The sequence below is a fragment of the Nicotiana tabacum genome, chromosome 23 (assembly GCF_000715075.1).
Source record: "Nicotiana tabacum cultivar K326 chromosome 23, ASM71507v2, whole genome shotgun sequence".
Taxonomy (NCBI): domain Eukaryota; kingdom Viridiplantae; phylum Streptophyta; class Magnoliopsida; order Solanales; family Solanaceae; genus Nicotiana; species Nicotiana tabacum.
The window spans coordinates 64,775,593-64,790,050 of record NC_134102.1 but is presented as its reverse complement, the minus strand read 5'-3'; the positions used below and the strand labels follow the sequence as shown (position 1 = coordinate 64,790,050).

Below are 14,458 nucleotides of genomic sequence, written 5' to 3'. Positions count from 1 at the left end.
CTGTCCTCTAATCAACATACTCCTATTACACCTCATCAGACTACTAACCCAGTTCTGATTAGAAGATCTTTTTCTACCCCTTCCAAGTCTCAGTCACCTCTCCCATCATTGTTACACTCTTCTTCACCTCAACCTCCCTCAGGGACTTTATCACATTCTGTTTCACTTATTCAACTTAATCTTCCTATTATCTCTTTTGAAAGTACACTAAGAAGATCCACTAGAGAATATCATTTTCTCAACTATCTCTCAGACTAGGTTTGTAACACTATTTTTTTAACTGAACTCACTCCTTATTGCTTTGCTTCTTCTGTCTCTCCTACTATTCTACCCTTTTCTGCTCTATCTCACTCTAATCAGTCTCTTCTAAATTCCATTTCTTATGTATTTGAACCTACCATATTTTCCCAAGCTTCCTTACACCCAGGCTGGAAGGAAGCAATGTCTGAAGAATTTACTACTTTAGAATCTAACAAGACGTGGGAAGTTGTGGAATTTCCTAAGGATAAGAAGGCCTTGCCATGTAAATGGGTTTACAAGGTGAAGTATAAACAAAATGGTTCGGTTGAAAGGTTCAAAGCTCGACTTGTTATCAGAGGTGATACACAAAGGGAGGGTATTGATTTTACAGAGACTTTTTTCCTTGTTGTTAAAATAACTACTGTTAGGTGTCTTTTAGCCATTGCAGTCAAGAAAAATTGGCCAATTTCACAGCTGGATGTGAATAATGCCTTCCTCCGTGGAGATTTACAGGAGGAGGTTTATATGAAATTTCCAGCAGAGATGACACTTCCTAATCCTAATCATGCGTGCAGACTAAGGAAGTCTTTATATGGTTTAAGGCAGGCCTCAAGGCAGTGATACGCTAAGCTTACAACTGCCTTAAACTTCAAGGGTTATTCTCACTCTCTCAATGACTACTCACTATTTTTCAAAACTTCTGAGGGAAAACTTTCCATTCTTGTAGTCTATGTAGATGACATATTAATTACAGGAAATGATCCAGGGGAACTAGATTCACTTAGAGGTTTTCTTGATTCTCGAGTTCAAGATTAAAGATTTGGGGCATGCTCATTAGTTTTTAGGCACGGAAATTATCAGAGAGCCACATGGCATTATTCTAAGTCAACGGAAGTTTACCTTGGATTTGCTATCCGAATTTGGTTGTATGGATTTGAAACCTGCTCCATCTCCTCTTGATCCTTGCTGCAAACTCCGGATGGATGATGGTGTATTGTTACCAGATCCCACAATTTACATAAAACTTCTCGGCAAGTTAAACTTCCTCACACACACACACACTGATCTTTCTTTTACGGTGCAACACTCAAGCCAATACATGCAATCTCCTCGCAAACCACACTTTGATGCTGCCCTTCGATATCTCAGATATTTACTCACAGACCCAAGTATGGGTATTTTCCTTTCTCCCAAAGCCCTCTTTCAAGCTCCTAGCTTTTTGTGATTCAGACTAGGGAACTGCCCTGAATCACGTAAATCAATTAGTGGGTACTTTATCACTTTGGGTGGCTCTCCGGTCTCCTGGAAATCAAAAAACCAATCGTTGGTGGCGCTTTCATCGGCTGAAGCAGAGTACAGGTCGATGCGTCGGGTAGTGGCATAAATTACTTGGCTCGTTCGTCTTCTTGAAGATTTATCTGTTTCACCTTCACTTCCAGTTCCTCTTAACTCCGATAGTCAGGTGGCAATCCATATCGCTAAGAACCCGGTTTTTCATGAACGTACAAAGCACGTGGATCTTGATTGTCACTTTGTACGTCAACAGTACCTCGCCGGACTCATCTCCTTATCCTTCGTACCTTCAATTGCTCAGATTGCAGATGTATTCACAAAAACCCTTTCAGGCCCTAAACATCAATTGATTTTGGGTAAGTTGAGGGTAGTTCCACCACCCTCCAACTTGAGGGGGGGAGGGTGTTGGTGTGGGGCTTTCAAATATATTAGAATATGGAGATGATTTGCAGAGATACAAACTTGTTAAAAACAATGAAATAGAGAAGAAGAGTAAAGAGAAAACAAAACTGAAGTCTCAGACATAAAGTGGTTATTTCAGACATTACGATGATAGAGTATATCTTTAAAATTTGGTTAATCTCCACCCTTCATCATGGTTATGATGGATTAAATCGTGAGCGTCCATTTGGCAACACACAGGAAGGTTCTAGTAGGACACCTAGGACTCCTTATCTAGTATCTAGCTGTATATATTCTTTGTATTTATCTTTGTAGGTAGTTAGTTTATTATAGAATAGCAAATAGGATTCAAGCAAATGTACAAATAGGAATATTCTTTTTCTAGGTCCTAGCTGTATATATACCTATACAAAGCATTAAGAAAAATACATCAGAAAGAATTTCTCTGGAAATCATGTCTTGAATTTATATTTGCAACATTTTTATATTGTATATCACCCAACACTATAACCCATATTTTCGGATCTTACCTTACACTAAGCATATTTTGAAACAAAATTTTTACGTCTGAACAGATCTTACCGATGCTTCTTCTTCTTCTCCCCACTCCATTGACCACCTCTTTTAGGTCTTTTGTAAAGTTAAGATTCTAATATCCAAATGAAAACTTAGGTTGGGAAAGTTAGAAGCTTTTCAAATCTGAAATTTATGAAAGAATCGTGCTCAAGGACAAAATTTTGACTTGAGCTGGAAGCTTCAATCTAGAGATTTGTTGGGGGTGGGGGGTTGTTGAAATTAGCTAATAATATCCCAGGAATATTTAATTTGGATATTTTGTTCACTTGAGACTAGTTTGCGACTGTTTGAGAGCGAATCGGATAGGTGAAATTGGAAGAAGACGAAATTGGTTCTTAATTTTTGTTAAACCTCTTCAAGATTAAAGTTTGATATGGTTTAGCTGAGATTTGTATCTTATTCTATTTTTTTGAGATTTTTTGTATGAATTTGAGGAAGATGTATATTGGTGAAGAAAATCGAATGAGTGTTGACTAATATTAGTGAATTTGTTTGGGTGAAGCTCGTCTTCGATTTTAAGATCCATTTGGTGATATTTTAAACCAATTTTAAATGAAGTATTTGGATTTTCGTAAGCTGAAATTTGATAGAGAGAATGCTTGTAGGCTAGAAACTCGTGTTCTAACCGCATTTTGCACTCTAGTTACTGTACTTTGTTCGTGTTTGAGCTTAATCGATGATGATTTGCACTTATTACATGTTTTATGCCTTGTAGGTGATGATTTCAAATTATGAAGAAATTTTGGAGCTTTGAAGTCTGAGTAAAAGCCCAATGAATTAAACTGGGATCGAGTTCAGGGGTCGAGGACCAAGTTCGGATATCAAAAAGTGAGAAACAAATCCCACTATAAGAAAATTGCATGCAGCGCGGCAGTGCAACTGAAGATTTCTGACAAAAACAATGCCCTCCGAACTTGTCCATTAGCGCGCCGCATGGTACGGTGCACGGCGTGCCGCGCCTGTGCAATTCCGCTGATAAATTTTTTCCACTTCAGCTTGAAAAGGGTAGGTTCGTCCGGACTTACTTTTATATGATATAAATACACCAAAAATACGATTTTGAGAGGACGTTAGACCTACGAAAGATTGGTAAAGCATTGGAGACTCTAAGGCACTAGAATTCATTATTCTTCCATCATCTTAATACCCGCGTTTGGATTGAATTCATATTTTCTTAATTAATTTTATCTGTGATGATTTTTCCTACTGTTATGGAGTAGTTTTCCCTTAGGTTTTTGATAGACATGGTGTATTGATGATTGATTGGGGATTCGATTAATGATAATTATTTGAATTTATTGATTGAGTTTTGAACTATATTGTGAGGTTGTTCATTATTTTTCTTAATTGAAAGAGAAGTTTTATATTGAATTTATTTACATCTCATGCTCTAATTTAAATTCGTGATTCATCTAGGTAATCAAAAGATCAACAATAACAATAACAAAAATATATCCATTGTAATCCCACAAGTTGGTTCTAGGGAGGGTAGTGTGTACGCAGACCTTACCCCTACCCCGTAGATGTAGAGAGTCTGTTTCCGAAGATCCTCGGCTCAAGAACAAAATAAAAAGGAGCAGTAGCAATAAGCAGTATCAACATCAATATATAAACAATAACGATATAGTAAAATAACTGAAGCGAAAGAAATAACAGGTAGGAATATAACTCCACGAAAAGGAAAAAAAGAAAAAAAAGACTACAAGACTAATACTATTGCCACTAGGATGACAAAGGAATACACCTAACTACCCCCAACTACCCTAATCCTCGACCTCCACACCCTCCTATCTAGGGCCACGTCCTCAGTAAGCTGAAGTTTTGTCATGTCCTACCTAATCACCTCACCCCAATACTTCTTAGGTCTACCTCTACCTTTCCTCATGTCCACCACAGCCAATCTCTCAACTCCTCACGGGGGCATCAACGCCTCTCCTCTTCACATACTCGTACCATCTTAACCTCACTTCACACATCTTTTCTTCCACGAGGGCCACTCCCACCTTATCCCAAATAACTTCATTCCTAATCTTATCTCTCCTGGAATGCCCACACATCTACTTTAGCATACTCATCTCTGCTACTTTCATCTTTTGGATATGAGAGTTCTTAACTGGCCAACACTCTACCCCATATAACCTAGTCGGTCTAACCACCACTTTGTAAAACTTACCTTTAAGTATATGTGGCATATTCTTATCATATAAAACACCAAATACGAATCTCAATTTTATCTACCCTGCTCCAATATGATATGTGACATCCTCGCCAATCTCCCTATCCCCTTGGATTACTGATCCTAGGTATTTGAAACTTTCTTTCTCGGGGAGAACTTGGTTGTCAAGTGACACTACCACGTCTGTATCACGATTTCCGTCACCAAACTTGGACTCCAAGTACTCTATTTTGGTCCTTCCAGACTTGAAACCTTTTGACTCCAGAGTCTGCCTCCAAACCTCTAGCCTCGCATTAACATCACCCCGCATCTCATCAATCAGGACAATATTGTATGCAAATAACATACACCAAGGCACTTCCCCTTGAATGTGATGCATAAGTACGGCCATCATCAAAGCAAATAAAAATGGGCTAAGAGTCAATCTCTGGTGCAATCCCATCAGAATTGGGAACTTTCTGAGTCCCCTCCCACAGTACTCATGCGGGTCTCAGCTCCCTCATACATGTCCTTAATTACCCTAGTATAAGCAATAGGAACACCGCTAGGCTCCAAACATCTCAAAGGACTTCCCTCGGGACTTTGTCATACACTTTCTCTAGGTCAATAAACACAATATGTAAATCTTTCTTCCTCTCCCTATATTGTTCCACCAATCTCCTAATGAGGTGAATAGATTTCGTAGTCGATCGCCCGGCATGAATCCAAATTGGTTCTCGAAAATAAACACACTCTTCTTAGCCCTCATTTCTACCACCTTCTCCCATACTTTCATAGTGTGACTCAGCAACTTGCTACCCCTATAGTTATTGCAATTATAGATAACTCCCTTGTTTCTGTACAATGGAATCATTGTACTCCACGTCCACTCCTCAGGCATTTTTTTCGTCCTAAAAATGATATTAAACAACCTGGTAAGCCACTCCAAGCCTTCCCTACCCATATTCTTCCAAAATTCTATCGGGATGCCATTTAGCCTGGTGGTTCTTGCCCTTCTCATCTTACGCATAGCCCCCTCAACCTCCTCAACCTTAAAGTGTCTACAATACCCAAAATTGTGACGACTCTCAAAATGCTCCAATTCACCTAGCACAATGTTCTTATCTCCCTCTTAATTCAAGAGTTTGTGGAAGTAGGTCTGCCATCTTCGTCTAATATTTTCCTCCTCCACCAATACCTTACCTTCTCCGTCTTTTATGCACTTCATTTGGTCCAAATCACGTGCCTTCCTCTCTCTCACTTTGGCTAACTTGTATAGCTTCTTATCCCCCGCCTTTAACCCAAGTTCATCAAATAAATGTCCAAAAGTTGCAGTCTTAGCCGTCGTAACAGCAAGCTTCACCTCTTTCTTAGCCTTCTTATACCACTCCCTATTCTTGCTCTTCTACACCTCGTATATGCTCTTTACTTGCTTCAAATATGTCGCCTTCTTGGCCTCAACTTTTTCTTGGACCTCTTCATTTCACCACCAGTCCCCTTTGTGGCCATCCAAATACCCATTCATAGCCCGTAACACTTCTCTAGCAGCTTCCCTAATGCAACACGCCATCGTAGTCCACATACTACTCGCTTTTTCACTACTCCTCCAACCCCCCATAGCCAATAACTTCTTCCTCAGCTCCTTGGCTTTGTCCTTAGTCAAGGCTCCCCACTTGGTCTTAGGTTGGCCACACCTAGCCCTCTTCCTCCTCTTTCTCTTAATCTCTAAGTCCATAACCAAAAGTCTATGCTAGGTCATGAGGTTCTCACTCGGGATAACCTTGCAATTAATGCATAGACCATCATCACTCTTCGTGAGGAGTAGGTAATCAATTTGTGTCTTGGCCACCGAACTCTGAAAGTTGACCAAATGCTCCTCCTTATTCTGGAAGCTTGAGTTTGCTATCACCAACTCAAAAGCTGTAGCAAAATCCAACAATGAAGTTCCACCAATGTTTCTATCTCCAAAACTGAAGCCCACATGCACATCGTCATAACCCCCAGCGGCTGCCCCAATGTGGCCGTTGAAATCTCCTTCGATGAATAGCTTCTCTGTGTGGGGAATACCTCACACAACCTCATCCAAATCCTCCCAAAAGTGCCTTTTGACCTCCTCGTCCAAGCCTGTTTGGGGTGTGTATGCACTAATAACATTGACAGTCAGCCCTCCAGTGACTAGCTTGATAGACATCATCTTGTCGTTCACCCTCCTCACTTCTACCACAAGCTCCTTAAGCTCCCTATCAATCAAAATACCTACTCCGTTCTTGCCCGCTACTCCCGAGTACCACAACTTATACCCGTCTACATCCCGAGCCTTAAATCCCACCCATCTAGTCTCCTAGACACACGCTATACTAATCTTCTTCTTCTGAGGAATCTTCGCTAGCTTCTCTTGAATTATTAATTGAACTAGAAAATAGGAAAATATTCATGAGAAGTTACCCTTTAGACAAAAACTATAATTATATTTATAGCAGTTGTTCAAAGTACTTCAATTGGATTATTTCCGGAATTTAAAGTTTAATCGAAAGAGGAACCTTAACTTCAAGTGTAATCTAATTATCTGGTGAATTCGTGAGAATCAACAGTATTTTAGAAGTGAACTAATTCAAGAATTGGATTCCGAGTTAATTATCTTGCACGTGTCTAGTCAATGGCCCTTACTTCTCCCACTGATATTTTTGTGTTGCTCAATTCTTATTTTTCGTGATCAATTGATAATTGCTTTAATTTTAATAGTTAATTGTAGTTGATAAACATTCCAATCAAAGTATTATTCATCTTGGATAGCAGTTAATTAGAAATTATTCGAACATTATTTAAATCTAATCCATGAGGGGACGATAGTTAAATTATACTATTTTTGACCAGCGAGCATTAATTTCGTGCTGTATTTTGCACTCGTCAGAGAAGTCAATTTTTGTATTATTTTGTACAATATTACATAGTTTTATATAATATTATGAAACTGTATATAAACACCTTTTATACACTAGTTATGCTTTTATACAATGTTGATATATTATTTATAATAAGTATGTAATATTGTATAAACTGTAAAGATATATATACATTGTTCCAAAATATATATTAGCTGTGGAGATGAAAATTGAAAAAATATGGATACATAAAATGCAAATGCGTTGGACTGTATTTTTGTGCAAATCTCGGCTAAACGAATCACTGATGACGAAGTGCCCTATACCCGCACTAAGGGGTAACCTGAGATAAGGTATGAAAGCAGTATGATTATTTTCACTTGAGTCGACTTAAGTCTTTCGACATGGTTCTCTCAAGCGCCCTAGTATACTTTACTTGTTCACCTGTGTCGGTTTGGGGTACGGTCAGTTCACCGCCAGTCTTAGTAAAATAGGGGTGGGTTTAGCTTGAACATAGGCTCAAACAGAATTTGGAGGGTCCTAGCTACGCCATGCGTTCAATACAAAATCTGGAAAGCTGCATGGATGACAAAAAGAGGACGCTTTCCTGTGTTGCACTAAAAAAAGGACCTAAGAAACGAGCGTCTTCTCTTAGGTTTCTTCCTCCCGTGCCCGTCGCCGCTTCTGCAATTGTGGAATTCCGTTCAAATAGAAAGCTTCTCCGAACCCTCGATTCGATTGTTTTTCAAGAATGTTGAGCCGGAAGGCAAGCACGCGGGTTGTACCTGTCAGCCTTGAGCTGTCGAGACTTTTTTTCTTAGACAAAATGAATGGAAAAGGGGTGCTTGTGTTTTATACTATATAAATTGGGATAACTTTTATTTTTAGTTTTAACCTTGAATTTTTAAAAGAACTTTGGAAGAAGAGATTTGGAGAATGACATCTTTGTCATTTACGATATTTTATCCTAGTATTAGTAATTTCGAGATTGTTATCCTTCGTTGTGAGTGTTAGAAATATATTACCACGATTGTGATATAGAAAATTTTGGGATTATTCATACCAAAATAAAAAATTCAATTAAACACAGGATAAAATAATTTTGCATATTATCCTGGAATGTTATCTTTTATCCTACAAAACAAAAGACCCCTAATAGTGCAAATAATTTTTCATTATCTGTGTAATTTAACATATAATAGTAATTGAGTCTCTTTTTAGCTTTTTGCCGGGTTATCAATTAATATTTATCATAAAATATTTCTCAACATATACGATGGTGCATATATTTGCAATGAATGTTCATTCATTCATACACTAAAATCTTCAATTTTCCAATTCTAAAAAGTACCTAACCGCAAATAACATCAAAAACAATATTGACAATTAATAGTACAAAAGTAAACATGAAAATTAGAAAATGAAACCAATGGCTATTCTTTTATATGGTTTCTCTTTGTAAAGTGTTGCTAATTTTCATTATTGATTGAGCTTATGGGCTGTTTGAATACGAATGTCAGACTGAAAAATAAACAATTCAGCAAATAAGGCAAATACTAGTGACCAATTCATAATCCAAAAGATGACGACGTCAATTATGTTTATTTTAAAAGTGAAGAAAGCAAAGTTTACTTGCTGATTTCAATTTTGAAAATAGCCTTAGCTTCCACCTTAAGCAAGAAAAGGGTCATTTTCGTTTAAAGCCCAGTCAATTACTTAACACTATAAGAGCAATTTTATAAACAAAATGATTGAAAGGAACTCGAAGCTTTCTAGAAAGTAATTCTTCTTATTACGCCCTATTATATAAGCTAGTAAAGTATGCAACAAATTCTTTATAGATAATGTACTAGAGCTCCTTTTTTTTTTTTTTTTTTTTATAGAAAAAAACTCAAAACGCATGGCTAAAAAAAAGGGGCATTGGTATAAAGAAGTATGTTCTTGATATAGGTCTCTGGGTACTTCCTAATTCCAATAATGCGCATTTGCTTGTGATTGGTCAAAGATTTAGTTTTAGAAATGAAGATCTAAAATTTCGTTTATCAGAACATAGAACAATATATACCTAACTAACAGCATGCTTTTCGTTGAATATTAAGTTAAGAAACTTTTTTTTTTTGTAAACAATAATGTTCATAAGTAGAGTCGTGAATATTGTAGAAAATTACATGGCGTGTCCCCTGACGAGACTGATCGTAGTTGAATGTCCTTGTAATTGACAGTATTTAATAAATGAACTCCGTCTTTTTGCTCCTTCAGCTCCTTCTTCTCCATCTCTTCTTCTTCTCCTCCTCCTCCTTCTTCTTCATCATCATCATCAGGAACATCATAATTCTTCAATTTTAGATGCTTAAAATCCTTGTTTGAGGATCGAAATTCGAAGTTAATAATTAATTACTGTTAAAATTGATTCAGTTTAATTCTTTATGCTTAAACTTTTAGTTTAAACACTAATTTGATGATTTACTAAAAAACAAAAAATTTCATAGTTGGTCCTTAGAAAGTATTGAAGAAGACAAAGTGGATCTTCTTGATTTGGTGTTATTTGATTAAATTGGTGATTGGAGATAGTTTGTGTTAGTATTTGGAGGCTTTGCTTCAAATTTGAGATCATCTGGAGCATAATTGGTATGGTTTGATCAAAATTAGAATTACGAATTCAAAGAATATTTTGTTGAATAACAGATAAAAATTATACCAATCAGGTAGACTTTGATGAATAATTTAACGGATATATCGATTGCAGATAACACAAAATTATGTCAATCCGACAGTATATTAAACGATTGAACATGAACAAAATTACACCAATTGAGTAGAGTTTGTGTACAATTAATACTATAGGTAGAGTAAATATAACATAAACTCTATCTATCCGGTAAAAATATCCCTGAAGAACTAGGGGAATCGAGAAGTTATTTTTTAAATACATTCAGAATTGAGGACAATATTTAAAGTCAGCTCGTTATAAGGCCATTCATGTCAATTACCTGAATATTGACTTGACTCATGGGTTTTGCCTAACTCAATTTGCTAGTTGAGTAGTGTTGGATTTGAATTTTTTTAGCCAACTTAAGACCGATACTTTTTAGCCTTTTTTTTTTTTGGGGGGGGGGGGGGTTAAATGTCTTGCTTAAGTTAACTCGTTTGTTCAAGGGGTTGGACTGGTTGGCTCGTGGGCAAATCCGTTTCAAAATATATTTAATCCCCTTTTCAAAAAAAAAAGTTTTGTAAATGAAAGTTTTATATGAACGATACAAATTGGTCAAATACGTGTGCGACCCCTTAAACTTGGCTCCAGTTTTCATTTTGACACTTCAATTAAGGCCGGTACCTATTGAACATTCTAACTTATTTGAAAGTGTACCTATTAAACACCTCACTTACTGCCAGTCAAAAAAATAAGTGTGTGTTAGTCACATGCGAATGAGGTGGCAAAGTGACGAATGAGACAAAGACACGTCGCATTTGGGTCCAAATAATCTTAAGAAAAAAAGAAATTTTATTTTCACATAAAATTCCCTCCCCCACCTAAGTAGTTCCATCGTCTCTCCGCCCTCCTCTTCCCGGTTCCTCATCCTTCATCATTCATTGTCAGGCAATCCTCACTTATGTACAGATAAAAACTACTCAATCACTTTCGACCGTAGCTACCATCGACACTGTCTTCACCAAAAATGATGCTGATTTGATACTTGGACGAGGCAGAAAGATAAGAGGACTCACTCAAATATACTGATGTTTTCCCCAAATCTATGGTTCTCTTTCCCTTTGAGAACGTAAATGGATATCCCAAACTTTTCTCAAATTTCTTGGAGTTTCCTCTTTTTTTTTCTTTTTTCTTTTCCTTTATGGGTTTTAATTTTTTTACGATTTAAGTTTTTTTGTTAACAAAAATTTAAAATCTTATTTTTTGATCGAAATTTAAGAAAAATTCAAGTTCCAATGATTTTTATTGAGGGGAATGATGTGAATTGTTTAAATCGTTGTGTGTACCTTTGATTCCTCTGTTTATGTTTGACGAAATTGAAGAATTTGAATGAGAGGTTTTTGTTCTGTGTTAATGGTGATTTTCTCTGTGTATGAGATTTTTTTGGTGAAGGTGAGGTGAGACGATTGTCGAGTTTTGGTGAAGCTGGTGGTGCAGTTGTATGTGTTTTGTATTATTGAAGATAGTTTGTGATTTTTGTAAGGAAAGACAGAGAAATTGAAGCTGATGGTTATGGCGTTTTGGGTTCACGCTACCGGTAGTTCACAGTGTTATGTCGTGGAGTTGGTGAGGTCATTTCGGCTTAAAAATGTGTTTTCAAATAGTTAAAAAAAGACAAAAATATGATTTTGGTATGAGTTCACTCGCTTTGAGAAAGTTAGAAACACTTATTTTTGCCATGACATACTTTGTATACTTTGTGTTTAATAGGTATACTTTTAAATTAGTTGAAGTATTCAATAGATACCGACCTTAGTTAAAGTGTCAAAATAGAAACTGAAACCAAATTTAAAGGACATGTATTTGGCCATACAAATTTAGTACTTTGCATAATGAAAAATATACACAAATGAATATGTGTCGGTCTATTCCAAAATAAATATGGGTCGGATTTTTATAAACATAAGGGATTAAAGTGTCTTTGTAACAAGGAGGTTTTTTTGCACCTGAGTCGTAAGAGTTACGGGTGTTTAGTACTCTCAATCTTTTAAATTAGATCAGCTACTTTCCTTTTTATTCTGTTCCAAAATAAATTATATATTTTTAAATTTGAAAATAATTCAACTTTAAACTTTCTATTTTATCTATTTTATCCTTAATGAGAAACTTTTATAACCACACAAATATCATGGCCCCACAAAACTTTTATTCTTTAAGCTTTTAAAACCCCAAATTTTAAAAGTTTTTTTTTTTTTAAATTACGTGCGGAATCTAACTAGCTAATCTAAATTGAAACGGAGGCAGTACAATTTATTTGATATATTTGGCACAAGGTGTATCCTCAAGTTTAATGGTATTTATTTGCTAATAAATCCCCAGACTAAATACAACCTCAGAGCAGCTAGCAAAGCAGCCACCAAACACTCCTCTAAGCTTACTCTTTCTCAATCGCCGTTTCTATCTCAACATGCATAGACAATCTCTGGGCTCACCGGGATCCAAGTTACTCCACCCACATGGAGTCATCATCGTCGGCGGCAGGGACGACTCCTCCGCCGTCGTCACGGCGGCGGCGGAGGACTCTCAGAAGATAATGTTGATGAAGGACCAAGCCGCCTCTCCTTCACTCTTAGAAGATGAACAAGTACGCAAGTCAATCAAGTCTCTTAATAAGTCATTGTCCAGAGCTGAGAAGTATATTCACCTCATTCCTCTTCTCACTTTCCTCTGCTTCCTCATCCTCTATCTCTCCTCGCATAATCCTTCTGATAAAGGTACATTATACTTCTGTGATTCAGAGAAAAACGAACTCGTGAAACTTCTTTTTAATCTATTTTGCTGACTTTTGTGCTTCTTTTCAGATTTAGCTCAATTTCATGGAATTGAAGGCTTCGCCAAGCCTATAGGTATATATAATGCAGATTCTGTTTCTCCGTTTTGGAAATTGGTTTTTCAATTTATGTTTCAGATTCATTTCCATTATACTCAAGTATTTATCACTTTCACTCAGAAATTCGATTTCGATGTGTTTTCACAGTATTTTGTTTGCTCTAGTGAGTGCTTATTTGTTATGTGTATGCAGAATCAGCAAATATTGATGACGAGTTGCAGAGAGTGTTAGAAGGCGATGTTTTAGCGATCCGAAGCATAAGGAACTTGCAAGAGATCATTGATAGACAGGATCCAAAACATCGGCTGCACCGGAAACTCGTCGATTTTTAAGCCGCTGTTTTGTGGTTCTCTCTCTCCTTTATTATTCTCATCATATATCACTCGATAGAGCGCTCTATTCATGGCGAATTCTCCGTCGGCGGAGCTCTCCCACGTGCGTAACTCGGTCCTCTGCCAATTTTACCCTTTTTTACTTGGAAAGTATTTACCACGCGTTTGTTTTGGTTAATTGGTCATTTGGCTGTTTACCGAACAAACTTAACCGCGTGTGCACTACTACTCTTGTAAATATTTTACTTTATTTGATGTACCAAAAACAGAATATTCACTGCCAGGCCAAGTTTTTGGGGGCACGTAAATGGAAATTACTGAGCTGGAGCTGAAAACTAAAAAGGAAAATGTAAAAAATCGTATGGTGTTGTACGAAAAAGTCTTTAGGTGAAACCGACAGTTTTTCCCAGTAATTAGGCATTTATCGGGCGTAAGATTTAGTCAGTCTTTAGGAATTTAAATCAGTTCTTGGTTGTCTGGTTTGAGGAATAAGAACAATTATCGGTATCAAATTCTGCAATATTACTTTACTGATGTAGCGTGTACACTAGAAACACAATGTTGCACTATCGCTATTGCTAACATTATGCTAGAATTTATGTGTGTGTTTTTTTTTAATTACAAAGTATAAGTTGGATAACAATTCATGTATGAACAACGTTTAGAACCTAATTCAGCCAATCTCAGTTTTTTTTAAACCTTTCTCTTCTTTCTCAAAGACTTACATAATTAAAATAAAAATACAAAAAGATGTACAGTAGTTATGGATAGGGAAGAAAGGTAAAGTGTGGCAGAGCAGATATGAATGAGGGAAGTGATGATGTGAATGGGAAACAGCTGGAAAGTTGTAACCGTTACAAGTGCCTCGTGTTTCGTTTAGAATTGCCAGCTGGGAAAGACTTACTCAGATTCTAAATGCCCCCATTGGCTCCTCCTCCCTCATTAAATTCTCGATTCTCTCTCTTTATTTCTCACCCCCAGGTTCACCTTTCCGATGTCATATTCATGCTTTAATACACTTCTCTTTTCCCATTATAA

At 36.8% G+C, this 14,458-nt stretch overlaps 3 protein-coding genes across 3 annotated transcripts; 1 reads left to right on the top strand and 2 right to left on the bottom strand.

The window, feature by feature from the left end:
• Positions 1–4,415: 4,415 nt before the first annotated feature.
• On the bottom strand, positions 4,416–5,078 carry LOC142177189 (uncharacterized). Its single transcript, XM_075245657.1, has 2 exons — positions 4,750–5,078; positions 4,416–4,551 (listed from the first exon to the last, which is right to left on the bottom strand). The coding sequence occupies exons 1-2, from the start codon at positions 5,076–5,078 to the stop codon at positions 4,416–4,418; spliced, it is 465 nt and encodes a 154-aa protein (XP_075101758.1).
• Positions 5,079–6,416: 1,338 nt separating this feature from the next.
• Positions 6,417–6,860, bottom strand: LOC107768808 (uncharacterized). Its single transcript, XM_075245656.1, has 2 exons — positions 6,739–6,860; positions 6,417–6,636 (listed from the first exon to the last, which is right to left on the bottom strand). The coding sequence occupies exons 1-2, from the start codon at positions 6,858–6,860 to the stop codon at positions 6,417–6,419; spliced, it is 342 nt and encodes a 113-aa protein (XP_075101757.1).
• A 5,697-nt stretch (positions 6,861–12,557) lies between these two features.
• On the top strand, positions 12,558–14,118 carry LOC107768799 (uncharacterized). The gene is made up of 3 exons (XM_016587951.2): positions 12,558–12,972; positions 13,060–13,104; positions 13,281–14,118. The coding sequence occupies exons 1-3, from the start codon at positions 12,666–12,668 to the stop codon at positions 13,418–13,420; spliced, it is 492 nt and encodes a 163-aa protein (XP_016443437.1). The 5' UTR covers positions 12,558–12,665; the 3' UTR covers positions 13,421–14,118.
• The last annotated feature ends 340 nt before the right edge of the window (positions 14,119–14,458 follow it).

What these genes read in the sequence shown, in the direction of transcription:
- LOC142177189 (XM_075245657.1), bottom strand. Translation starts at nt 5,078, where the DNA reads ATGGCCGTACTTATGCATCACATTCAAGGGGAAGTGCCTTGGTGTATG. An exon ending in ACATATCATATTGGAGCAGG is followed by an intron (nt 4,552 to 4,749) that starts GTAGATAAAATT and finishes TGGGCATTCCAG; the next exon opens with GAGAGATAAGATTAGGAATG.
- LOC107768808 (XM_075245656.1), bottom strand. Translation starts at nt 6,860, where the DNA reads ATGATGTCTATCAAGCTAGTCACTGGAGGGCTGACTGTCAATGTTATT. An exon ending in GAGGATTTGGATGAGGTTGT is followed by an intron (nt 6,637 to 6,738) that starts GTGAGGTATTCC and finishes TGTGGGCTTCAG; the next exon opens with TTTTGGAGATAGAAACATTG.
- LOC107768799 (XM_016587951.2), top strand. Translation starts at nt 12,666, where the DNA reads ATGCATAGACAATCTCTGGGCTCACCGGGATCCAAGTTACTCCACCCA. An exon ending in GCATAATCCTTCTGATAAAG is followed by an intron (nt 12,973 to 13,059) that starts GTACATTATACT and finishes GCTTCTTTTCAG; the next exon opens with ATTTAGCTCAATTTCATGGA. An exon ending in AGGCTTCGCCAAGCCTATAG is followed by an intron (nt 13,105 to 13,280) that starts GTATATATAATG and finishes ATGTGTATGCAG; the next exon opens with AATCAGCAAATATTGATGAC.